The sequence below is a fragment of the Sinocyclocheilus grahami genome, unplaced genomic scaffold, assembly GCF_001515645.1.
Source record: "Sinocyclocheilus grahami isolate Dianchi unplaced genomic scaffold, SAMN03320097.WGS_v1.1 scaffold94.1, whole genome shotgun sequence".
Classification (NCBI taxonomy): Eukaryota; Metazoa; Chordata; class Actinopteri; order Cypriniformes; family Cyprinidae; genus Sinocyclocheilus; species Sinocyclocheilus grahami.
Window position 1 is genome coordinate 687,402 of NW_015505273.1, and position 27,409 is coordinate 714,810.

Below are 27,409 nucleotides of genomic sequence, written 5' to 3' on the forward strand. Positions count from 1 at the left end.
TGAATGAGGTTTAAGGCAGCTCCAGAGTCGATCAACGCTATTAACAAAAGCTAGTTGAACAGGAATGGTGAGTGTTTTAAATGGCAGGAGAAAGAACTGATCAATATTTACCCGGGGTGGGAGATTGGAGAACTTCCGAGTCTTGTGTGGGCACTTCAGCCTACGATGTCCAGCCTCACCACAATAGAGAAACAAATTGTGCAGTCGTCGACGAACTCTCTCCTCCTCATGGAGCCTTGAGAGACCCAGTTGCATAGGTTCCTAATTGGTGGCCAGGGGAACTGAGTGTGACTGGGCTAGAGTTGATATGCTTGACAACGACCCATAAGCAGGTTTTCGCTTAGGAGCATTCCTCATTAGGGTATCAATCCTTATGGCTAAATTCACAAACTCAGAGAAAGTTGAAGTCTCACCCTTGCAGGCCAGTTCTGCTTGAAGTTCCTGAGTTAGGCTTCGCTGGAAAACTGCTTTCAACGAGACATCATTCCATCCACTCTGTACTGCCAGTGTTCCGTACTCCACTGCGTAGTCTGCTGCCGAATGATTTCCTTGGGACATAGAAAGTAATTGCATTGAAATATCCCTGCCCCCAGCGGGATATTCAAACACATCACGTAGCTGTTGTTTAAAGTATTCATAAGAGGTACGAATTATTGAATCCGACTCCCAAACAGCAGCAGCCCAGGTAATCGCTCTTCCCGTAAGGAGTGTCATCAAAAAAGCACATTTCTAGTTATCAGAAGCAAACTGGTCTTTCTGGTGGTCAAAATTAATTTCTACTTGTCAGATAAAACCTCTACATTTATCCGCTGAACCATCAAATTTACCAGGCATAGCAAGGCTTACCGTTTGTGGCATGGGTGGAGGAAGTGAACGAATATAATGTGTCAAGTATTCATTGGTGGACTGCAGGCTTTCAAGTTGTTTTTGTTAACCTTTGAGTAGCTCGCTTTGATAGGCGAACGCCGCTTGTAGCTCCGAAACTTCCGCTGGATTCATGGGTGGCGAAGTATTTTGTAACGAGGAGGCTGAAGCCGAGTGAGAATCCATATGCAGAAGTTTATTTAAAGGGCAATCCAGAATCAGCGTCAGAAAAAGGCAGTAGTCTAAACACAGTCAATCAGTCCAATCGGCAGCCAAAACAGAGGGAAAATCCAACAATCAGAAGTAGAGTCAAACAGGCAAGAAGTCATACACAATATCAACAGGCAATGGTAATAGAATGCTCGGTAAGGCAGTGAGACTGGCAATACTTCGCAGAGAGTGTTTGGGCAAGCCATGCTTTATGGCTGCCAAACAGGAAGTCACCAACGAGGCAGCAGAAGGAGCGTGACAGTCAATACTCGGCTCCCTCTGCTGGCCTGGCATTACAATTATACACACACACACACACGTAATTTTAATATTTTATCCAGTTATATTAGAAATAAAAAATATTTCAAATTATTTATTGCGTAAATGTATAACTTCAAGTCATAAATTCAAGTCTTTTAACAATATATATAACTAAAACCTTTTTAAAAAAGTATTTACTGTATGTGCATTACATCAGGCCAAAAATCTGCATGAAAAAAAACAAGATAATTTTTATAATAAAAAATATCATTTCTTAAAGGGTTACTGATTTATGCTGACACATTTTTTTTTACCAGTGCACAGCAAAATGCACTGTTAAATTCATTATTTACACATATGTTGATAAGGCACACGTTTTGTAGAATGACCCTCACACTGTGCAAAGGTCACACGCTCTCTGAGGGGTTTAAAGGAGGGATCCGGACGAGGAGGGACAGAAAATGAAAGAGAAGACAGAATGTGCAGAGACGGAGAGTGACGGAGCAATAAGAGCTGAGAAAAGAGGAGCAACCGATAGGGAGGAGAGGAGAGAAGAGGATGGTCGGCAGTAGACTCTATTAATAGAAGTTCTCAGCAGAGACAATCCCTCTGGCGGAGTGTGGGTGTCTCTAGTGAGGCAGTGAGCTGCAGCGTGTGTGTGTGTGAACTGTAAACATGTGAACTGTGATCTTACAGTCGTGCAGCAGCTCAGCACAAGCAGTCCTTCCTCACACACCTGTCAAACACTAATAATGAACTACAGACATGTAGCATAATGTTAAATGCTCTCTCTACTAGCAAAAACAGATATGATACCATGTTCTTTGCACATCACTATACTGTACCATAGTATGTGCGTATGGTAATCCATTATAGGTAAACCTATGATATTTAATTCAGGGTTAATAACATTAACTAAAAATAAAAATAAATCCATAACAATTCTTTACTTGGAATAATATATACATTAAAGGGGTCATGAACTGAGAAATCAAAATTCCCTTGATCTTTTGACAAATAAGAGCTCATTGCAGTATAAAAACATCCCGTAAGTTTCAGAACTCAAAACTTTCTCGTTAGTCTAAAAAACAGCTTATATTGAAGCCAATCTGCCAAAACATCAGGTTGTGGAACGTGCCACTTTATGACGTATTAGTGTGGCTAAACCCCACCTCCGCAGGAGAAGATCAACACCTGCTTCTACAGCACTGCTTGTTTAGCGCCGCCCACCGATGCATGAAGTGTAAATAATGAGAGCGGCAAATGCAGGTCTACTCAGAAACCAAACGATAAAGATGCTCTCAAGACAACAAGCCACTGTTCAGTGCCAGCCTGTGGAAAAACACAGTCTTTGCATCGCCTTCCTTCTGATCTCAACATTAGGAAAGAGTGGATGAACTTTATTTTGAATGAAGTTCCAGACCGCGCCAGTAAGAACTCGATCGTTTGTTCAATTAATTTTACCGTGGATTAGTTTACAAACAACGTACAATTCGATTTAGTATTTTCAGAAAGATTGAAACTAAAAGTTTATATATAAATATATATATATATATATATTTTTTTTTTACTGTAGCATCAATGTCTGGAAAAATGATATTAAATTACATTTTATAAATTATTTTCTATAATGATATTTAAAATATTAAATATTTTAATATTAAATAATATAATTTGCATATTAATTTTATTAATTAATATGTATTATATTAAACCCAGTTGTATTATATTAATTGTTTTTAAAAATATTATATTATACTATTAAATTATAATACAGACCGGACAGAAATAGCTTGATCATAATATTTTTTATTATACATTTTAGCATTTAATTAATATGCATTACATTCAAATGTATTCAATTCATTATTATCTATAATACAGAAATATTATAAAAATTTAATTATAATACAGACCGAAACAGACAGTTCATAACATTTATATTCTTTTTTGGGACAATAATAAATGTACCTCAATATCCACACCCGATATCGATTGCATCCTAAAATCATTCCTTGTGTGGGATTTGATTCAAAATGAGATATTATAATCAATTCCAAAAATAAGTGCCAAAACTAACACAGCAGAATATGTATTTGGAATCACTCCTATATGCGAGTACAGTAAGTTTTGCCGGGACACTCGAGTCCATCGTGTCCCTCAGGCTGCAGGGCCCATCTGTTATGACCGGTCTGTTTCTCATCTGCACCCGGTTTCAACTCCATCCCTTCACAATAAACACACATTCATACAGATGCATATTTATAGTTTTCTGGCATATAAAAAGAAATATAAAATCAAAATCAAATTTTCATTTAGTGGAGTATTAAATTAAAGACTACAAGGATGGATGATGCTAGTTTAGAAAATACCACAAATCAATTCCAATGTGCTACAGCCAAAAGGAATGCAAATGGATTGAATCAGCCTCCATTTTACTCATTTAAATTGATTGCACAAAATGCAATTGTGAAAAAAATTCAAGAATTGCGTTGCATTAACTAATTTTAATTAACTAGACCGAACAAGCAGCAAATCAATTTTACAGTGTGTGCATTTGTCCTGCCAAAGCGTTTGCAGCTTAGCTGAGTGCAAGTCAAATGTAGTAAAATGACAACAGTCAATAAAACAATTAAAAAAACTAATGAAATATCAACACTGTTTCCATTCAGTGCTCCTCGGTCTGTGATTACAGCCAGGCTACTGGAGGTCAGCTTCTGTTGCTATAGAAACAGGCATCTTTGTTCCACATCCATAATAATGCTGATTTGTCCTTTCATTTCACTGTTTCACCTTCTTGTCATTTCACACACTCTCGGATTCGACAGGTGGGTCATACAGATGTAAAAATTATGTCAACATGTTGTTCCTGTCAGAAACCCAGCTTTCTTTTGTTAAAGGAGGCTAAAGGTCCAACGTTTGGAAACGGCACCTTAGTGTAAACGCAGAGCACCCTGGACTTTCCGTTTTCCACAGAAGAAAGAAAAGCATACAGGTTTGGAAAAACATCAGGGAGAGCAAATAATGACAGAAGTTCCATTCATAACTAGTTAAGCTGGTTGTTGTTTCATGCTTGACTGGTGTAGCAGTGATGGATGACCAGTGATTTTTTTCTACCAGCAGGGGAAGATGTGTCAGCAGACACTTATGTTCAGAATAGCATACTACCATACTAATTCTCCATTATATAGTCAAACTGACTTAATACATTCACTAAATTGTGTAGTATGTAACTAGAGAACATGAAAGACTGTATCCCATGATGCAATGAACTTGAATATAACTTTTTCAGGAAAAGACAAACGTTTTAATGTTCTCAATCTTGAGTCATAACTGAGATTGCAAAGAGTTGACATTTTACAATTTTTTTTTACAAAAAAAGTAGAAAAAGACAGATGTAAATAGATTTGAAATACCATGCAAAATATCTCGCTGAATTAAAAAAATATATATATTATAATAATTGTTTGATCAGATTGCTAAGTTAAGACATCTTACATTAAAAAAAAAAAAAAGTAAAACAATTTTTAGATAGATTTTAAAATAACGTCTTATATCTTGCTGGATTTAAAAGTAAAAAAAAAAATCCATGTTATTCTTTGAAGTTAGTAATATAATAATTTGATCAGACTTTGTCAGGATCATGGTTTTGTTATGTTTCTGTTCCTGTGTTCCCTTTTTTGGTCATGTTCCTGTCCTCGTTTAGTTAATTAGTCATTCTGTGCACCTGTGTTAAGTGGTTGCCCTGGGTTTAAAAGTCCCAGTCTGTTCAGTTTGTTTTTGTCGGGTCTTGAACGTCTTCCTTGTGTTCCATGTCTCCTGTTGGATTATTAAACATTAAAATTACTCCCGTTTTGTGAAATCTCCATGTCTTCTCGTTTCCTCATTCCCGTGCTCCAGCGTATCGTGACAGAAGACCTGACCGAATACAGTTACCTTTGTGTGTTCCCTCCGTTTTTTCCTCAGTGTTTTTTGTTTCCGTTGTTTCTATGGATCATCTCTCCCATCCGGAATACCTCCTCCTCCTGCTGGAGCAGGGGGAGAGATCGCTCGAGGGCCATACCAGACTGTTCCTGGTCATCGCTGCTCTAACCAGCTACCTGGACGATGCACTCAATGACATTCAATGATGCCAGTTTGAACATCTCGTGCAGAGCACTGACGTCCGAAGATGGTCCTCAAGCTAATTTTGCCGCCTTTGTGGAGTGGACACTGGCGAGAAATGGATCTCCGTTCCCCGCCTGTTCCCAGGAGAATCTCGCCAGTTCCACTCTCGTCAAAGTGCCCAGCCCACCATCTCCCCGATACGCGGAGCGCATGCCTGAGCCCACCGCTGATGGAGAGCCGGAACCCGCCGCGACCGACGAGCCATCGCCGCACGGAATGACAGTGCTGAGGATCGGCACGGAGCCGGAGCTGCAAATGACGTCAGTCAAGGTGTGTGAGCTGGCAACAATGCCCGCCACGAGGGATAAAGCTGCGCACGGTGTGAGCACAAAGAGGAGCTCTGCCCCCTGCACCGCGGCTGAGCTGTGCATGGCGCGGCGATTGTGCCACACCGAAGAGGAGAGGGCCCGGGGGCTCACAAATGCCCACCCTCCCACCCGCTCCTGCCTCCTCCTCTGCTATTGTCTGGCAGCCCCTCTGCTCATCCTCAGCCCACCATCTATGCGGTGCGAGCTCTGCAGGACTGCCAACCTCCAGCGTCGCCGTGGCTGGAGTTTCCCTTGACTCCGCCTCCAGCCTCTAAGCCCCGGACTCTGCCTCGGCCTATGAACCCGTCGGCTCCACCATGGCTCCTAGCTCCCTCCTCTCCGACGTGGCCCGGCAGTGCACTAGCTCCACTGGGCTCCCTCGTCCCTCCGGCTCTGCCTTGGTCTGGCGTCGACCATCCTGGGCCTCGGGACTCCACTCCTCTGGCTTCGCCTCGTCCCTTCGTACCTCCGGCTCTTTCATCCCCTCGGCTCCTCCTCAGTCCTCTTTCGCTCCAGCTCCACCGTGGCATCCCGGATCCACGTCTTCGCGTCGGTTGCCGGCACAATCTGCTCCGCCTAGGACCTCCGGATTCTCCCCGTCACCCTGGCTCATCGGCTCTCCGCCTCGGGCTCCTCCCCCACCTGCCCCACCGCTGTTGGTCGGCCCCCTGGAGTCGGCGGCCATTCCTCCTCCATGGCTCCTCCCTCCGTCGACTCCACCGTGGGTCACCATCATGGCTGTGGCCTGGGTCCTGCTTGGCTCCTCCTGCTCCAAGTTCTTCCTGTTTCCTCCCTGGCTCCTCCCTGCATCGTGGTCTCTGTCTGCCAGGATGTCAGGATCATGGACCTGTTTTGTTGTTTCTGCTCCTGTGTTCTCTTTTTTTGGTCATGTTCCTGTCCTTGTTTAGTTAATTAGTCATTCTGTGCACCTGTGTTAAGTGATTGCCCTGGGTTTAAAAGTTCCAGTCTGTTCAGTTTGTTTTTGTTGGGTCTTGAACGTCTTTCTTGTGTTCCGTGTCTCCTGTTGGATTATTACAGACTCTCGTTTTGTGAAATCTCCTCGTTTCTGTGTTCCAGCATATCGTGATAGACTTTGAAGAGTTAAGACATTAAGACAGAAAAAAAATAAAAAAATAAAAACCTGAGATGTAAACCGATTTAAAATAAATATGTTCAAGTAAAATATGTAAATATGTAAAATGTCTCTCCGAATTAAAAAAAAAAGAATTATCTGATTTTACATACAGCATGCTGTACTTTAAAATAGTAGACATGATGCAGTATATACTGTACAGTATGCAGAAAACAGTACACTAGTTCATTGCAAATGTTGCCACACACAAATGACTCGACACCTGCAACAAACCACAAATTACAAGCTGCTATCAATTAATACATACTCAGTATCAATTAATATACATGGACTCAAATGAACACATCTTTCATCTTTCAAAGGCTCTTTTGAATGCAGCTCAACTCATTTCATCATCTCCATCCACATACATTCACTGCAGCCTTTCATGACGGCCTCAGACACTTTGATATTTAAATTACAAACAATCTCTGTCTTATCCATGGAGACAGCTTAGAACAGAGCCTGTATCTCCTCCAGACACACACTAATTACTTTATAATTACAGCACACACACACATACACAGACGCCGTCCCCCCTGATCTGATCTTTAAATCACACATTGCACAGTATGCAACTCATTTATTTAAAGGGGTCATATGATGTTGCTAAAAAGAACATTATTTTGGGTATTTGGTGTAATGAAATGTGTTTAAGGTTCAAAAAACACATTATTTTCCACATACTGTACATTATTGTTTCTCCTCTATGCCCCGCCTTTCTGAAACTCATCGATTTTTACAAAGCTCATCGGCCTGAAAAGCGAGGTGTGCTGTGATTGGCCAGCTATCCAGTGCGTTGTGATTTGCCGAATACCTCAAGTGTTTGACGGAAATGTTACGCCCCTCACCATACTGTGATGATGCCCTGTCCGGCCGGAGTGACGAGACAAAAACATTAAAACCCATTATAAACGAGGCAGGAATGTTGTATGAAAGTAATGAAAGTAGAATAATAATAATTCTATAAAAGATAATTTTATGTCTCCTTTAATGTTTCAAATAACTTTTGTGAAAATTAAATGTCAAAATATGGGTGAAATAATGTTCCATCATCATTCATTATAAGCAGTACATAAACAACATACTTATTCTGATCTGTACTGATATATAAAAGATAGAGTAAAAGAAATTGTGAAATCTAAAGAAAATATAAAAGAAAAAGTGATCATACAAAACTTCTTGCTCACAAACGGTAAACCTAGTGGTTTGAAGGATAATGGCAAAGATTGGAAAATCTTTCGTTTCACTTTCGGTTCGTGAAAGTGTCTCTATATGTCAATAAGGGAGATTTGTGATTACTTTAGAATTAATGTGCATTGACGAATTGTTTACAATAAAACCAGGAATATTTTAAGAAAGTAAACAGGGTAAATTCTGATTTCACAATGGGAAACAACTCATCTTGAATCATGATTGTGTTAAGTTTAAATCGGCTGTCAGACTCAGCTGATCCACAGCGGAGGAACAATGTTTGGCACGGAGCAAGAATTACTGCTGGAATACATTCCTGTCAGAAAAACTTCAATAGAGCAGATACACTTGTGTTTAAAGTGTAACATGCAGTTGTTTTCTGTTTCCTGAATATATCTTCTAGTCTCAGCTCTTCACTGATCGTCTCATACATATTGCAAACAAAACTGGAAAGTTATGGCTCAAATCACTAGTCAGTGTTATTTTGGTATCAAATGATTTTCTTAATTTGTAAATAAAACACATTACTGGAGTACATTGTCATTAAAAAACAATATTTTAATCTTTTACTTTAGTGTGTTACTTGCTGTTTCTTTGTAATTATTTGTAAAATACAAGCAATTTCTGAGTGGAAATCATTTCTACACCAATTTTTAATGTAGTTTTTTTTTAATATTTTGAACTAAATTTTATTTTTACATTTAGTTTTCATTTCTATTTTAGTGCCATGCTGTTGTTTTAAATAAGAATTTTGTTCTTAAGTTACTTTTCTTTTTACATTTTTATGTTATTTTAGTCAACATTGATTTTATTTCAAGTAATGAAAGGTTTTTGTTTGTTTTTACTGTAATTTTTATAACTGTATTTGCACTAGTCTACCTGAAAGAAGGTCTAGATTTTCTTCTGGAAAACACTGGATTTGGCAAAGTTTAGCACCTCAAAAACAGAGTTTCAACTGAGGAATTGAGCAGCAAGTAAACCAGTTATCAATATCCTGCTTGATTTTCCAGGTTATGTCAGAATAATTATGTGAAATAATCAGTATTTATTACAAATAGTGTCCAGGAAACCTGTTTGGAAAACATTTATAACTGATTCGCTTTGCAATTCAATTTCTTCACATTAAGTGACAAATAAATGAAACCTTTATAGACAATTGGACAAACATTCACAATCCATTTAAATGTCTATAATTTGAGATATTTCCAAATAACTGCATGGGAAATAAAGCAGTTGACTGGAACATGAAAAGTTATAATTGGTTAATACTATTTTCCCCTACCAATGCATCAGAAGGAAGGAAATAATAGGCTGGGAATAATAATTTGATGAAGGATTATTAAAACAATCTTTTTCTCTTTAAAGTAACATGCAACTATGAATTGTGCACATTATGACTAGACTCATTTGTTAAGAAAATATATAGGATCAATTTTAGTTTGACATCAAATGCAGATGTGTGTGAGGGGCCTGAGGGTCCGGCACCTTATTAGCATACGACCCCAATCCCAGGGCTTTTAAACAATTACTGTGTGTGAGCAGTGCATAGATGTTCATTTTATTGCCAATAAACAAATAAACATGTAGATAAAACAGCTCAAATAAGCGGCGCAAATTTGGATGCAGCATGTAACACAGTCTCATTTCACCTGCCAAAACACACGTCCAGTCCAAAACAGACCAGGTTTGATTTATGAAATGGTACAACTCAAATAAATCTATTGTTCATTTAAATAAATGTATAATAATAGTAATATTATTATTATTGTAGCACGTATACACGATTTATACATTCTTTTTCTGTAGAGAAGGTGGTTATATTATTTATTATAATTCGTGTATTCAAATAAATATACTGTATAATTAGTGTTATTAAAGAAATTAAATATAATATACATTATCTATACATATTTTATGTAGGGAGGGTGGTTATATTATATTATATTATATTAACTATAATTCATTAATTCCAATAAATGTATAAGTTGTGTCATTATAGAAATTAAATATATAAAGTTATAAACTATTTTGTGTAGGGAACTTTATTATATTATATATTATTATATTTATAATTTCAATTATATAATTATATGCATAGTTATAGTATAGTATTAACTGTAATAATAATATAATTAAAAATAACTTATGTATAGCAAGTTGCATACAATGCATAGTAATAAACTGTGATTATAACAAATACGTTTTTATATTATATAAATTAATTAGTATTAAATAAATTAATATATTAGTATAATAAACAAACACTATTTAAACATATTCTGGAATATGTATCATATTGTCACAAATCCGGTCTATGATCGAGGATACAAATCCTCACCACCAGAGGTCACCCGCTCACTACATGGACTCTCACACTACACAGACTGTTACACTATACCCTGCACTACATTTCCCATCATCCATTGCACTGATTGCACACAGCTGTAACCAATCACACCGCACCTGAAAGCCATTACACACACTATATAACACCTACCCAGATCCTGCTCAAGTCGCCGACTATTGTTCTGCATTTATCACTCTCCTAGTGTTAGCTGCTTTACCAAGCCATCCCGTGTTTCCTGAGTTAGAGTTTAGTCTTGTTCATATTCTGTTTACCCGTGTATTGATCTTAGCCTGTTTTCTCATCTTGTCTGATCTCTACCTGCCCTGAAGTTTATAGCCTGCCTTGGATCTCTCTCTCGTCTTGTCGTTTGGACTCTGTTTGTCCCTGCCTGGACTATTACCATGTACCTGGATTATCTCTCTCTGTCTAGCCCTCTGGATGTCATTTGCTGATCGGAGACCCTCGTCTGCTCTTGGATTATTCTTGTGTCTTGCCCGTACCATACCTGTTTGCCATTGTTTGACCCTGCCTGTGTTCTGACCGTGTTTATAAATAAAGCTTGCACATGGATCCTCACGCCTCGTCTGCTCCGTTACACACATATTATTTATGATATTTATCAGAAGTCAGAAAGTGCTTTATTGTGCTTTGTTTACACACACAAGGAATTTGTCTTGGCGACATGAGTTTCCAGTGCAGAAGAAAGTACCGACATAGTGCAAACATACATGATACTGCAGACACATAGGAATTACACAGTAGAGATGAAATATAACACTAATATAAGAAAAAGAGAAAATTAAATAATGCAATATAATACAGAAGTAGAAATATAGAGAAAAACATATATAATTGTGTGTGTGTGTGTGAAGATAATATGAAGAGTTTGGTTCCAAAATGCTATAAATCCATTTTGACTAATTTGAGTAAAAATGTGTTTTCTTTACCAAGAAAGTGGCAAGATGAAAACCACTATTTTATGTTTCAAACTTTCACATAGCACCTTTAGGTTATAATAACATTAAAAATTCAAATCCAGATTTTGATTTTCAAAGATTTATTATAAAATTTTATTATTTTTTTTCCCAAAATGCAATAAATCCATGACACGCTATATAAATATAAAAACAATATTATTTTATAAAAATAAAAAAAACTATACATGACCTCTAGATATACTTAAATATATAATAAATAAACTAAATGTATAATAAAATAACAATATTTAGTGTTAATAAACAAACTAAATAAAAATTAATACATATAATATACATGATCTCTTCATTTTATCTGCCAACATTTTTAAAGTAGTATAAATATAAATAATACATATATTATACTAAAAATAAAGTATAAACTATATGAATAATTGGATGAATGAATGAATGCATGACGCTGGACGCCACTTGCTGAAAGAGGCCATGGGAAATGTTTAAAAGATTTGCATACTGCTTCACATGCTATTTGAAAAAGTATTACACTATAGTATTCCATTCCAAAAAATGTTGTCATCTCTTGGCATATTTTCTCAATGTGCTCCAGTATCTGTACACTACGTCCATCTCTCTGACCACTAATGAAAGAGAAAAAAGTGAAAATGATGTGACGTGTGGCAAAAGTAAAAAAAAGTGTGGCATCAGTGCCTTGCTCAAGTGCACCTCAGTCGTGGTATTGAGGGTGGAAGAGAGCACTGGTTATTCACTCCCCCCACCTTCAATTCCTGCTGCTACTGAGACTCGAACCCGCGACCTTTGGGTTACAAGTCTAACTCTCTAACCATTAAGCCACGACTGCCCCCCCCCCTTTTTTAAGTGAAAGTGGTTCGGATCGGTACTACAGTTGGTGCCAGCTTTGCCCTGCAGCCACTTCAATTCCTGCTGCTACTGAGACTCGAACCCGCGACCTTTGGGTTACAAGTCTAACTCTCTAACCATTAAGCCACGACTGCCCCCCCCCCCTTTTAAGTGAAAGTGGTTCGGATCGGTACTACAGTTGGTGCCAGCTTTGCCCTGCAGCCAAGCAGCGCAGCTCTGCCACAATAAAAACAGTGTTTGAGATAATTGGCTCTTCAAAGTGGAACGAAACTGCTCTTTCTCCCCGGCCCCTCTAAGTGCTTTGGGGTCCATTAGCCATTGAATACATTACCGGCTTTAGAGGGCTGTCTTATAGACCTTTAATCAAGCTAAAAGTAGAGATGTATAAGAACAATCTCCATTCTGGACCTCTTCCATTTTCACGTCCTTGAGCGTATATAGTGTGTGTGGCTGCGAATTTGCTCTTGCTGTCGCATTTTCTTATTATTTTCTTATGCTATTTATTTTATTTCTGTCAGCTTGATAATCTGGTTTAACACAATGTTAAATCATGTTTTTTAATCACCCTCCTATTTTAAAAAAAGCACTCAGTGAATTAGTTGAGTCGTCAAGAAATGGTTCACATTCAAAATTTAAAGACAGTTTTTAAATTGTCTCTATTAACTTTAAGGGGCAGTCCGGCCAGAAATTAAAATTTGGTCATTAATTGTTGTTCCAAACCTATATAACTTTCTGTGAAACACATGAAGATTGTTGCAATTACAACTGGGGACTGAGGCTTTCAAAATGGACATGAAAGCACCATAAAATAGTCCAAATAAAGTCCTTTGAATCCGTAAAAGAGCTTTGCTTGAGGAACCGATCGAAACGAGAGACCTAGCCAGGTCCGAACATGAACAAATCATACTTCTAAGTCAAATCTTTCCAATGAATCGATTGATTTGAATGATTTGTTCATGAATCACACGGATTCGATTCTATAGTTCAACTCAGTGAGTGACCAAACAGTTGGTAGCCATTTACTTCCATAGTATTTTTTTTTCATAGTATGAAAGTCAATGGCTACTGTCACCTGTTTGGTTACCAACATTCTTCAAAATATCTCTTTTGTGCTCAACAGAAGAAACCCTACAGGTTTGGAAAAACTTGACGATAAGTAAATGTTTAAGGCACCTTTTCAAAGAGCCACCTGCTGCCAGATGTAAAATGATGATGTTGAGGGCTGTAGGAGCCTGTGAACTCTTTGTAAGTCTTTATAGCTGCAGGTTGAGCTTCTGGAGGCATGAGGCATATCCACGGGAGCGATAATGGAACGCACAACCCGTGTTACTTCAAACTACTCAAAACACCTTAGCAACCACATAGCGTCACATAAATATCATGGCAACACCATAGCAGCAAGTTTTGAACATTTAATTAAAAAACACAAAAACGTTGTACTTTTTCATACTTCTTGTTGCTAAGTTAATAATGATTTCACTGCAAGTTCCTACACATCTTTAAAAGCATAATCCTGTGTCACGCTATACAGTATATATTGTAATCAAATTCCTGATTTAACAGACCACATCCGAGTGAATACATATCCCCAAACATTAACCTAAAGTCAGAATACATCTTAACATATGCAGAGGGAAAATTCCATGAATGCAATGTCAAAAGAAGAACCGCAAGCTTCTTGTTTTCTGATGAAAGGCTTGATTGATTAGAGAATGATGATTATGGCAAATGGCCTGGAAGACAGCAGTGTCTCTCTCAGCACAGAGCGCCTCTCCTCTCCTCTCCTCTCTCCTCTAATGGCACAGCTATTAGCGCTAATGCATTTCAAACATACTGCTGACACATTGGATGGAAAGTGTACATCTTTTCCCCGTCTCTCGCTCCTCTCACTGCTGTCTTACGCAGCACGAGTCTTTCCTCACAACACCCTTTAAACGCATGTAATCAAACAGGCCTGGGCTTCCTCGCAGCTCTTTACCTTCAGACTGACAGCTACAAGTACAGCAACATACACTGTACAACAAGTACAACACATACGCTAGTGTTAGCACAGCTAACACTAGCAGAACAGATATGGACGAAACCATCCAAATGCATTCAGTGGTAATGAATAGAGCTGTAACTGTAGTGATGGTACGATTATAGCCACATTAATGGGTTGTGTCACATTGAAAATAGTTATTAGTTTAGTGCTAAGCGCAGCAAAAACAAATGTAGCTATTAGCATAATAGCATGTTGCAGAACTTTATTAAAAAGCAGCTACAGTTTGTGATTGTAGCAGACTAATCTTTTACTTTTATGTACATTCACTTTATGTCTACGCAAATGTGCATCAAAATTCACTAACAAATGACTCTTATGAGTCAAATGTTTTAAAATGTATCATTAAGTTGTTGAATTGATGAAACATGAATAAATGTATGTACTTGTACTTATGGGTTTAAATATATAGTTGTGTATGTATGTATATAAAAAAATATTAAATACATTTAATCAAACACAAATTATAGTATGATTTTTAAAATATATTTTAGCAAAAAATGTTTTACATTATATTATGAAATATATTGTATATTATTATAGAAAATATATTATATATGTTATTAAATTCTCTCTCTCTCTTAATAGTTTTAACAAATCTTTTTCTATATACATATTTATGATTGGTTTTAAATATGTTAGAAGAAAGGGGTTTGTTTGTCAGTGTTTTAATTTTATTATAGGTCAAGCAAAGTTAGCAATCTATACGAATAGAAAAAACAAGATAGAACTGGGTTCAGATCAATATATTAATACTCTGTTTTTAGCCACAGTAAAATCCAGAATACTCATTGATTTTCATTTTTTAGTACCATGGATGACAATCACATGCTCTGTTATTGATGGGAATTTTTTTTTTCTCTTCTACTAATGCAGAGAGGGTATATTAATTTTTTTATTTGTGCCATAACAGTTAAATGTAAAAGGATAAATGTTGACTTGTTGAAAAAGTGTTTCATGTGAAAAATTGTAATAAAGTCTTTTTCAAAATTAAGTTCTCTCTCTGAGTGTGTGTGTTTGTGTGTGTGTTCATACAGAACAGACATATGCCTAAGCAAATATCATTAATAATACCAGAGGAACCTGGATAAAATGTAAAACACTGAAAAATACTGAATACTACATACTGTACTACTGAATCAATTGCATTTACATTGTTGAAACCCACGATGCCTGACAGATATACAAGACAACTGCATGTTCTCATCATGTTCAGGTCTAGATCTGACACAGTCCTTGTTTATTCTTCTCAACAGTGTCTCGTCAACCGTATTAAATATGGTATTACAATATCCATTGAAAACAGTGGCGGGGCAGGAAGCCAGAGGAGATGTAGTCTTTTGGTAGTCGTTGTGCTGCCTGCACCAGTTTAAACGAGACAATCGCATTAATCAGCCAAGAAATGGCTCTCAAACCAATTGTGACAGAGAGGCTGGCCTAAACGACCTTGAGAAATAAAATGCAATAAAAGAATTGAACGACTATTTCACACACTATTGCATTCAGATGGATTTAAAAAGCCGGCGTGCCACGACTGTTGTTATTACAAGCCCAGCCGCGAGAGCTCGATACTGTGGTCAAACATGACAAGCGCTGCATTCAAACAGCTCATTCTGTATTGTGGATAGAGACGGGTCGCTGGACAAACAAATATAACACGTCAAACACTATATATCGCATGATATGGAATCATACAATGCTAACACTACCGCTACTGCAACTATCTTGATGATTCACATGCCATTATATTGACAAGGACAGTAACAGGCCATACCTGTTATGCAGTGCCTTATGAACTTGGAAAAAAATAAAAAATAATACAATTGTTTGGACTTTTAGAAATATGGTTGGATTAAGTTCTGACACATTTTATATATTATATTATTATTGCATTATTTAAACATTTTATTAAGTATATTTATTATATATAAAAATACATGATTTTGTTAATTTGATTAAATATACTATAAAATTTAAAATGTCTAAAAATAAAATATATGAAATCAGTATAAAAAAATTACAAATAAAGTGTATATGTATATGCACTTTTAATTTCTTTATATTTATTAATTACATTATTTAAAAATTTTACTAACAATATTTATTATAAATCAATAAAAAAATTAAAAATGATTTTTTTTTACATTTGTATTAAATATATTTATTATAAAACTTAAATGTCTATAAAATATGAAAAAAAAACATGAACTAAAGTACAAAATACATTTAGCAAAAATGTGTATTTGTATTGAAAATATTAAATATTAAAATATTCTTGTTTAAATTACATAAATACATATTTATTAAATTGATGTATTATAAAATACATTTATTATAAATTACATGTATATATATATATATATATATATATATATACATACATAAATACATATAAATAGCAAGTATCTAAAATTTAAGTAAATTAAAATATGTATTTTAATTTGACTTATTTACAAAATTGCAATAAATAAAACAACATTGCTAACATATGCTGTTGATTTCCCTCCAAAATGATGTCACTTCCTAAAATATGATGTCATTAGGAACTGGCTTTTGTAATTTAAAGGGATATTACAAACAACTAACAGAATGGAAAGTGATATTGAGGACTCTGGGACAAACCTATAAATTGATAACCAATTAAAACAGTATTCACAAGAAACATTTTGTTAAAAAAAAAAAAGAAAGAAAGAAAGAAACAAATATTTCTCAAATTTTCATCTTAAAAATAAACAAATTTGATTTCTTTTTTTAAAAATACAGACTTTAATATTTTATCCAGGAAAGAAAGAATATTTCTTAATGTATTTTCATGTTAAAATAAACTAATATAATTTCGATCTTTAAAAATACTGAGTTTTATATTTTATTCAACATATTCATGCATATTGTCATGATCTGGCTCATGTTCCCCTGTCTTGTGTTTGGACTTTTGTGTTACTTCCTATGTTACTTACTAGAGTGCCATTTGTAGTCAACTTGTAGTCCTACAAGTTTTATTGGTTGTCTTGATTCCTTTCCCAGGTATGTCTTGTTTCCTTGTTATCCTGTTTGCGTCTCTGTGTATAAATAGCCCAGTGTTTCAGTTAGTCTTTGTCAGTTGTTGTATACCTGTGATGGTTGCTCCCTGCCCTTGTCTGAGTTCCTTGTTTTACCCATATTGGATTACTTGTTGGTTCCTGAATTATTATTAAACTCCTGCACATAGATCTTCACTTCTGTTTGCCTCATCTCGTCTCTGCAACGTTACAAATATAATGTATGTCAATAATTGACATCTTTCTGTAAAGTGTCTCATAGTGCTTGACGAAAGTGATGTACATCAATGACGAACAGAGTGACGGCGAGAACAGACAGATGAGGTGTGCAGATATCTAGCGTGCCTGTCATAGTAATTAAGTGTGTATGGCAGCTGCGATGTCTGGGCAGCACGCGGGGCAAAGTAATGGTGACTCGCCAGTCGCTACAGCAACAGCAGCCACGGTATTCTGGGAATCTGGGCCGATGATGTCACCTCTGTTAGAACAAAGCACATATGGACTGAGGCAGGTACCGAACAAGAGCTACGCAAACACACACAGACGGGCAGGTGTTCTCGTTCCCACAGCTGGCCATGCATAGACAAGCACACACGTGGACATGCGGGGATAGTATACTAACAAATAGATGAGGCTTGTGTACTGTGCGCACACTAAAGGACATTTAATTTGTGTCAGGGCCTCAATGCAAGCTGTGACCTCGACGTGAAAAGACCATCTATGGAAGGCGATTTTACCAGCTTTGCTAGTTAGAAAACGAGCGTATGCATATCATATGATATGATTTGGGGAGCTGTGGAAGCTACTTTAAAACTACCCATTATTTAAAGTAGTTAAACAACAGTCAAACCCCAACGCTACTAATAAAAGCAGTGCAATTATTTAAAAGTGATGAGGCTTGTGTACTGTGCGCACACTAAAGGACATTTCATTTGTGTCAGGGCCTCAATGCAAGCTGTGACCTCGACGTGAAAAGACCATCTATGGAAGGCGATTTTACCAGCTTTGCTAGTTAGAAAACGAGCGTATGCATATCATATGATATGATTTGGGGAGCTGCGGAAGCTACTTTAAAACTACCCATTATTTAAAGTAGTTAAACAACAGTCAAACCCCAACGCTACTAATAAAAGCAGTGCAATTATTTAAAAGGACAAAATCTTTTTTTAAACTGTCACACTGAACACATGAGACACTCACATTATCAGTAATTAACTACAATTTTAAAAAGCAATTGTATAATTTAACACATCAATGTATCGTCACGAGCCGCAGGGCTTAATTTGGTTTTGTTTGAGTATGTTTTTTTTTACTCTCAAAGCCGTGATTCCCATCCACTTCCATTATAAGACTGACAGACTGCAACGGTTTGAGTTAAAAATCTTCGTTTGTGTTCTACTGAAGAAACAAAGTCACCTACATCTTGGATGCCCTGGGGGTAAGCAGATAAACATCACATTTTCATTTTTGGGTGAACTATCCCTTTAACTACTTCAAACTAGCTTTCCCAACACTATTTCTAAGCATGATACCATTTTGCATCTGATCCATGCGACACGAACGGCCCCTTTTTCTCGCCGTCTCTCGTTTTCCCTCCAGCTGTTGCTCTGAGATGAATGTGTTTTTGCGCTCCTAATGTGCTAAAGAGCATGTGAGACTAATCTAATTACAGCGTCGCTCCAAAAGAGAGGTTGAAACTGTTACCAATCTAAAACCCACAAATGGAGAGACCCCTCGCCGTATCCCAGCATCCTCGACGCCCCTCCTCTTGCTCGTCTCGACAGTGAATTGGTTTGGCCTCTACAGTGCTTCATTACCTGGCCTAATTATAAAGGCAAATGAAATCAGCCCCGCAATACATTATTAATGTCCACACACCATTAGGATTCAACTGCAGTATTTGCAACAATATGATATTTTCAAACTGTTTTCACGCCTGATTAGAAACGAGGACAGATAAAAGGGAGGTGCAAGAGGAAAGAGAGAGATAGTGAAAGAGGAAGGTGAGCACAGAGGAGAGAGTGATGAAAACTGAGAGAGAGAAGCCGTATATGAAAGACGGCTAAATGAATACTACAAAAACAGACAGACGAAAGACGTGATGAAACAAAGAACGACAGACTGAAAAAGAAAGATGTGAAATGTGCCATAGTTCTGACCTTTAACATTAGGAAACAAGCACAAGTCAACATGTGTTTGTGCTGTGACCGATCTCAATAGTCTAGCAATACTTTCCAATGCATAAATGAGATCTCATTAACGTCTCAATTGTTTCTCCAAGCAACGCGCAATCAGTCTAAATGGAAATTTTCACCGTCAGGCCATCCAAGATGTAGATGAGTTTGTTTCTTCATGGGAACAGATTTGGAGAAATATAGCATTACATCACTTGCTCACCAGTGGATCCTCTGCAGTGAATGGGTGCCGTCAGAATGAGAGTCCAAACAGCTGATAAAAACATCACAATAATCCACAAGTAATCCACACCACTCCAGTCCATCAGTTAACGAGAGAGAGGACCACAGGAGATGGACTTTTTCACTGGAGGAAGAACTATTATAGATTATGGACTAGGCTATTTTAACCAGAAGTGATGGTTTAAAGTTAAAATACCTTGGTAATAGATTTGTTTCTTACAAGTATGCAGCTTTTCACATCATAAAATGTTAATTGATGGACTGGAGTGGTGTGGATTACTTGTGGATTATTGTGTTTTTGTTGATCGCAGACTTCAGTATTTACGATACTAAAGTCTAAGATCTCAATATGAGCTTGAAATATTTCTCATTAAACTCTCAAATGATCTCAGCTGTGATCCACATTCATGGTGGTCGACCATAGGGTCAATTTCCATTTCATGGCGACTTTATGATTACAAGGGCACAAAAAAAATAATCTAAATAAAACATGTATGAATTAATAATTATCAATAAGATCAATAACATGCATTAAGAATATAGAATGGGTGAATTTTCATTTCATGCCGACTTTAAAAATAAAACCAACCTACAAAGACAGCCAAGTCTTTACAAAATCTTCCGAAACAGCCACTGTTTGGTGATATACAGGGGAAAAAAGTCTATATATGTGCTTGTGCATGTATAATATGATCTGCAGACTATCAGAAGTCTCTCAGGTCATATGAGCTGATGCGGCCGCATACAGGGTGACAGACAGCGGCCTGCGTCCTCCATCGCCTCCCTCCATCACTGCTGACTTAAGTGGCTAAGCAGCCATGAATAGAGATGGGCTCTCAGAGAGGAGGTCTCATAATTATTAGTTTTAGAGCCTTTTCTCAAATATCCCGCGGGAGCAACGGGGTTAAAAATCCATTTGTGGGAAGTGTAGCATGACAGCAAGGCACGGTCTCCATGGAGACAGCCGACATCACACAGCAGTGTGTGTGTGTGTGTCATGTATGTGTGTTTATGTCTGTGTGTGTCGTACGTATAGAGTGCATTTGTATGGTGTCTGCTTTTGTAGCCATGAACAACCCTACTCTAAAAAACAGGCTCTGACGAAATTTAATAAATAAAATGAGATTATCAAAAAATCATAATGTTGAAAAATTTAAAGCTTTTTGTAATTTACAAAAAAAGTTTTTTTATTTAGGATATATATATATATATATATATGATGTACCATAGTAATTTTTATGTAAGGGTTACAAGTGAATGTGAAATATCAAACTAATCAGCAATCTACACAATCTTTTGGTTGTCACTGCATATAAGCTCACAGATTCATACTGTTCCTCATAATGCAGCCGTGGCATCTGAGCTCGACCCTCCGAGGGCGCCCGCGGGTTTTGCTCAAGGAGCTCCACTGAAAGAGTTACTCTAGCATTTGACAACATGACTAACTAAGCCAGTCGATTGCACTGAAAAAAAGCCTCAGTCAGTAGTCAATGGGGCGTCCCAGACCAGGGACCATTTCAAAGCAACTGTGCGCCTATGTAAAAATACGGCCCGGCTGATACACTGAACTTTTGCCAGCTAGCTATAGAAGAAAACAAGGTAAGTGTGGTATTTATTGACATGCCAATACTTTAGCAGCTTTAGAATTTCTGTATGTCTGTCTGACAAACTTTTCATTTCCACTCTGGAAAGGTCTTTCATGGCATGGTTATTATCATTAAATAAGACTAAAACCTTAAAAAAACATTTTTTTGAAATAAACATTAACTGAAACAAAATATTTTTAAAAAAACTTTTAGCTAGTTTCCAAAGCATCATTTCCTATTTTTGTTTAGTTTAAGTACTAAAATATGTTTTTTAAAATTAAATAAAAAATATTTTTTTTAGCTTAAAACTATATCAACACAATATATACAAAAAACTAAAATAAATAAATAAAAATGACAAACAAACACACACACCAATTAAAAATAAACTCAAATTCTAAATATAAATTTTTTTTTTACTAGTATATCAATGCTACTACAATAACACTAATTCATTGAAACTACTAGTCTGTGGCGGTAATTATTTCTCTTCTACCATTACTGAAAGAAAGCAAACGACTGAGTAAATTGAGTAAGATTGTAACAGTTGATCTTACTTTGATTCCGTCTTGCCATGAATGCTCTCGTTGCATGTCTTCAGCCTCTCTAGCCAACCTCTGAAAGAAAGAAAGAAAGAAAGAAATGTCAAAGGTTAAGAATCATGAGTAACAGTACAATAATGACCTGAAGTCTGAACTTGGTCCATCATTTTGAGTCACTTCGACTCAGAAACACACAAGTTTTGTGCTTTCAAGTAAAAATTGAATGATTATTTTTACATCTCTACTTCAGACTGTTGCAGACGCATCATTATTCAAATGATGGCTGAGACTGTGCTTTTTATTTCAGTGGTAATTATTTCTCTTCTACCATTACTGAAAGAAAGCAAACGACTGAGTAAATTGAGTAAGATTGTAACAGTTGATCTTACTTTGATTCCGTCTTGCCATGAATGCTCTCGTTGCATGTCTTCAGCCTCTCTAGCCAACCTCTGAAAGAAAGAAAGAAAGAAAGAAAGAAATGTCAAAGGTTAAGAATCATGAGTAACAGTACAATAATGACCTGAAGTCTGAACTTGGTCCATCATTTTGAGTCACTTCGACTCAGAAACACACAAGTTTTGTGCTTTCAAGTAAAAATTGAATGATTATTTTTACATCTCTACTTCAGACTGTTGCAGACGCATCATTATTCAAATGATGGCTGAGACTGTGCTTTTTATTTCAGAGCTTAAAACTCCAAAGTGTTTCTGGGTCAAAGTGATTCAAAACATTTTCAAACACTTTTTTGTCTTCACTAGTTCCATTTTAAAAAGGTCTGAGGTGTGAGAAATGCATTTTTATACGTACAAATATTCCATGAAGTTTTTCAATTAATGAGCTCATGCTGCACGATTAATTATAATAATTATAAATAAATTAGCACATGATTTTAATCAATTTAGATGAAGTACAGCACATTAAACTGCAGGAAAGGCTTTTCAAAAGTATCTGTCAACTAGTTTCATTGGTAGCAAAAGGAGAAACATAAGAGTACATATTTTATCTGTAATAAAATGCAATGCAATTAATGCAATTCATCTATAACAACATGCATTATAGTATTATTTTCTGCAAATGCTGCCTAATTAGTTTATTTACTTCATTGCAAGGTATAAAAGGAAAACAAGACTTTATAAATTAGCATAAAAATGCAGCAATGGAATCTTACAAATCTTATATAAAGTGTTTGATGTATTGTTTTTAACGTAGGATAAATCGTCTCTTGACACAGTTCTCAGAACACGTGGGCCGCTCAGCATGTTATAGATTCATTACATGCGTCACCATCATTGAAAAGCTCCAGCTCTACAGAAACAACCCACTCCTCTGTGCTAATGGTGATAAGTCACTTCAACCTGCTCAATATGTCAGGAAACTTTCCCAGAAAGTCCGTGTGACAGATGTTTCACAGAAATCTACATTCATGAACAGATTCATTTTCCACTCCACTGACTCACAGGCTGCTGCACAATTTGCATTCTTCTACTACACACTAAGTATGTGCTTCACTGATAATGGTGAGTATGTACTTTTGAGTATGTAGTAAGACAAAGTATGGAAGTATTGGGCCATACAGTAGTATAGTCATCAAACAGTGTTTTCAAATGAAATAAAAAAGCTTTTTGTTGCACACTATTTGTGTTTGCATGTAAGTTTAGCATCTGCATTATTTTTCAATTCATCATTCATTTTTAGGTTCACACATCACACAAGTGCTTCTTGAAATGTCTTCCGAAACAAAAATAACAAAATAACCATCTCTAATCATAGCACACCATGATTTGGGTAATATTAGCCAAGTACATTTCATTATTTTCTACAGCTCAACAATATACTAAAGTACCAATGGTGTTACAGTACAAACAATTTTAGGCTGCATCCTAATTTGCGTATACTATGCATTCTTTGTAAAATGCAAAATTAGCACTAGTGCATTCTAAATCATATTTTTTGATGGCGTCCTAATGAGTAACACCTCTATGGTCAATATTAGTTCAAACACCATGCATATTATGAAAATACTGAACCAATCAATATGATTTAGGATGCACTAATGCTAATTTTGCATACTTATAAGAATGCACAGTAGGCAAATTAGGATGCAGCCTAATATTTTAAAGTGAGATGTGGGATATTCCTACTTATATTTGTATGCTACTGCAATTTTTCTAAATAGGATGCAGGTAATTCCGAGTTGCAGCAACAGACTTGATTGCAGTCCAACATGTTGCCATCTAAAGTGTTTAATTGGCTGCATATTGATTGCATCAGCACTTATAATTGGTTAAATGTGGATCATGCAAATTTTATAAGCAGCTGATCCTAGTAAAACTGTGGAAAAGATGCTCTCCCCATCTGGCAATAAAGAGTAGAGTTTTTATCTCACCTATGCAGTTCTCACTTCCTGTGCTCATGAAGGAGAAACGAACACCTGACAGCTTTAGACGGCACCACAGATCAGTGAGTTCAATTTTGGATGTGTTAAAAACATAATGAATCAAATAAATAAATAAGTCAATCCAAAAATCAATCAATCCACTTGAACAACCGTATTGTATAAAACCTGAATTCTACTAACATATTAAAAATAAGAAGGAGGAAAAAATGTTTCTGATGTGAAAGCACTACTGAATTTGAATTCATCTGAATTCTTCTTACATTCAAATTCAAAATGCAATTCTGCAAGGCACCCTCAATTCAGTTCTGAATGGTGCACAACCCTGATAAATCATGGGTTATATTTGTGGGCACCAGACAAACTGATAAAATATACCTTGAATGCAGTCTTGAATTGAAGTCCAAAGAATCTGTGAAATGTATATACACAAGCTTTCTTTTTTGCCTTTTTGGATAAGGGCAGCATGGACATTGTTCTAAATATCTCCTTTTGTGTAGTAGAAGAAAGAAAGGTTTGGAACAACATTAGAGCGAGTAAAAGATTAGCCAGAATATTCCATTAATCAAATAAATAAATAAGTCAATCCAAAAATCAATCAATCCACTTGAACAACCGTATTGTATAAAACCTGAATTCTACTAACATATTAAAAATAAGAAGGAGGAAAAAATGTTTCTGATGTGAAAGCACTACTGAATTTGAATTCATTTGAATTCTTCTTACATTCAAATTCAAAATGCAATTCTGCAAGGCACCCTCAATTCAGTTCTGAATGGTGCACAACCCTGATAAATCATGGGTTATATTTGTGGGCACCAGACAAACTGATAAAATATACCTTGAATGCAGTCTTGAATTGAAGTCCAAAGAATCTGTCAAATGTATATACACAAGCTTTCTTTTTTGCCTTTTTGGATAAGAGCAGCATGGACATTGTTCTAAATATCTCCTTTTGTGTAGTAGAAGAAAGAAAGGTTTGGAACAACATTAGAGCGAGTAAAAGATTAGCCAGAATATTCCATTCTGGGTGAGCTACGGCTTTAATCATGCGTGGGAGCATGATATTGTTTTACATCTCCATTTTCGGACACCAACGGATGTAGCACAATCAGAGCAGCTCCCACACAGGTGATTCACGCTCTCTTCTCTCTCAAGAACCTGTTTTTTGTGATTCTCCTGGGGAGATTCACCTGATCTGCATCCAGACTCACCCACGAACACCTGCCGCCCGTCTCCGGGCTCAAGGTGCAAAAATTCCCACTCGTTTCCAATGGGAATGAGAGCAGACTTCCAGACAATCTCCTTCACTTGACTCTCAACAAAAGAGCACTCATAAAAAGCCTTTGAAAATATCAGTTACATACCTTTCATTGACTGCATTCGAAAGCTTTCAAACTGCAGCTTAAACGACTAATAGTCTGGCTGCGGTAATGAACCTAATGTTAGAGAAATAACAGAGCGAGCGTTTGAGAGGTGAGTCTAATTCAAGGGCAGTTGCATTTAATGTCTACACCATTAGGAGTAATGTAAGCGCCAAATGACACTCCACTCCAGGGTGCCAATTCAAACCATATTAAACACTATGTCTTATTGACCAGATTTGCATGAGGGACGTTATATCCATCTATACGCCATCATATGCTTTTCATGCATTTTAAGTCACAGCTGTGCTTATAAGTAAGATTATAAGTAAGACCTCCATTTAATACGAAACAAACTGGTCTAAGTATGTAATTTCTGCACCACTAGCAGCAATAAATGGAATTGCAACGTTTGGCAGCGATCAGTATCACTGCAATTCTGTTTGGTGCCATTAGTGGCAATATATAGTGTATAAGCTGCTAAATTCAAAATATGGGGTAGGAATTAGTAAAAATTAGCGAAATCTAAGTTTTAATTGTGTGCATTGTGTATGAAGTATCCAGAAAAACACATTTTGATCTAACAATTTAAACTGAAACACATTTTAATAAATCAGATTTAAATCAAATTCACTCCACACAGGAATTTGGTTTGACACATATCTATTTATTTATTTACTGTTATTTTATTTTTTTATATTAATATTATTATTATAATTTTCAGACTATGAACAACAAAATGGATTTGTGTCAGAATGGCAAATAAATTAGTCAAACAATAAATAAATAAATAGCCACCTGGAGAAATCAACAAAAGCAAACAGAACGGTATTGTTTTATATTTCATTTTATTTTTATTGTTTGCTTTTTTTAGACTACAAACAACTACACTGAATACATTTGTAAAAGCTGAATAAATAAACAAACAAATACAATTTGACATTTGTTTTACTTTATTTTATTGTCCATTTTTCAGACTACAAACAACTAAATTGATTAAAGCTGAAGGGGCAAAATAAATAAATAAAAATGTTATTTATTATAAATAACTAAATTATTTATTAACTAAATTGATTACATTTGGAAAGGGAAAATAAATAAATAAACAAATAAATACATACATACATACAAATAAATGTAAATGTATTTTATCTCAATTATTATATTTTAGTTTATTTAGTTGTCTGCTTTTCAGACTACAAACAACTAAATTAATTAAAGCTTGAAAGGCATAATAAATAAATAAATAAATAAATAAATAAAAATACATACATACATACAAATAAATGTAAATGTATTTTATCTCAATTATTATATTTTAGTTTATTTAGTTGTCTGCTTTTCAGACTACAAACAACTAAATTAATTAAAGCTTGAAAGGCATAATAAATAAATAAATAAATAAATAAATAAATTTTATTTATTTATTGTTTTGTTTTCTACCGTATTGGCCGGCCCGAATATAAGACGACCCTGATTATAAGACGACCCCCCCCCCTTTTTCCAGATGTACCTTTTGTACAAATCTTGTTTTTTCTCAGTAAAACACATTTTGTCTTCAATTATTTTCATATTGCATATTTTTCCTATTTTAATTTTTGTTTTGAAAGTATGGTAAAAACTGGTCAAATGTACCAACAATCACATTTAAAAAATATACACTTTTTGATATACCATAAAAAAAAAACAGGTAGCCCATCTGAATTAGAACATTTAGGCTATCCATCTA

The 27,409-nt window shown here is 36.0% G+C and overlaps 1 protein-coding gene across 1 annotated transcript in view; it reads right to left on the reverse strand.

The window, feature by feature from the left end:
• LOC107587574 (voltage-dependent calcium channel subunit alpha-2/delta-2-like) overlaps positions 1-27,409 on the reverse strand; it is a 230,694-nt gene that overhangs the window by 114,998 nt on the left and 88,287 nt on the right. Inside the window, exon 3 of the mRNA XM_016275397.1 lies at positions 22,311-22,370. Within this exon, the coding sequence (XP_016130883.1) occupies positions 22,311-22,370 (60 nt within the window). The remainder of the gene's footprint in view (positions 1-22,310; positions 22,371-27,409) is intronic.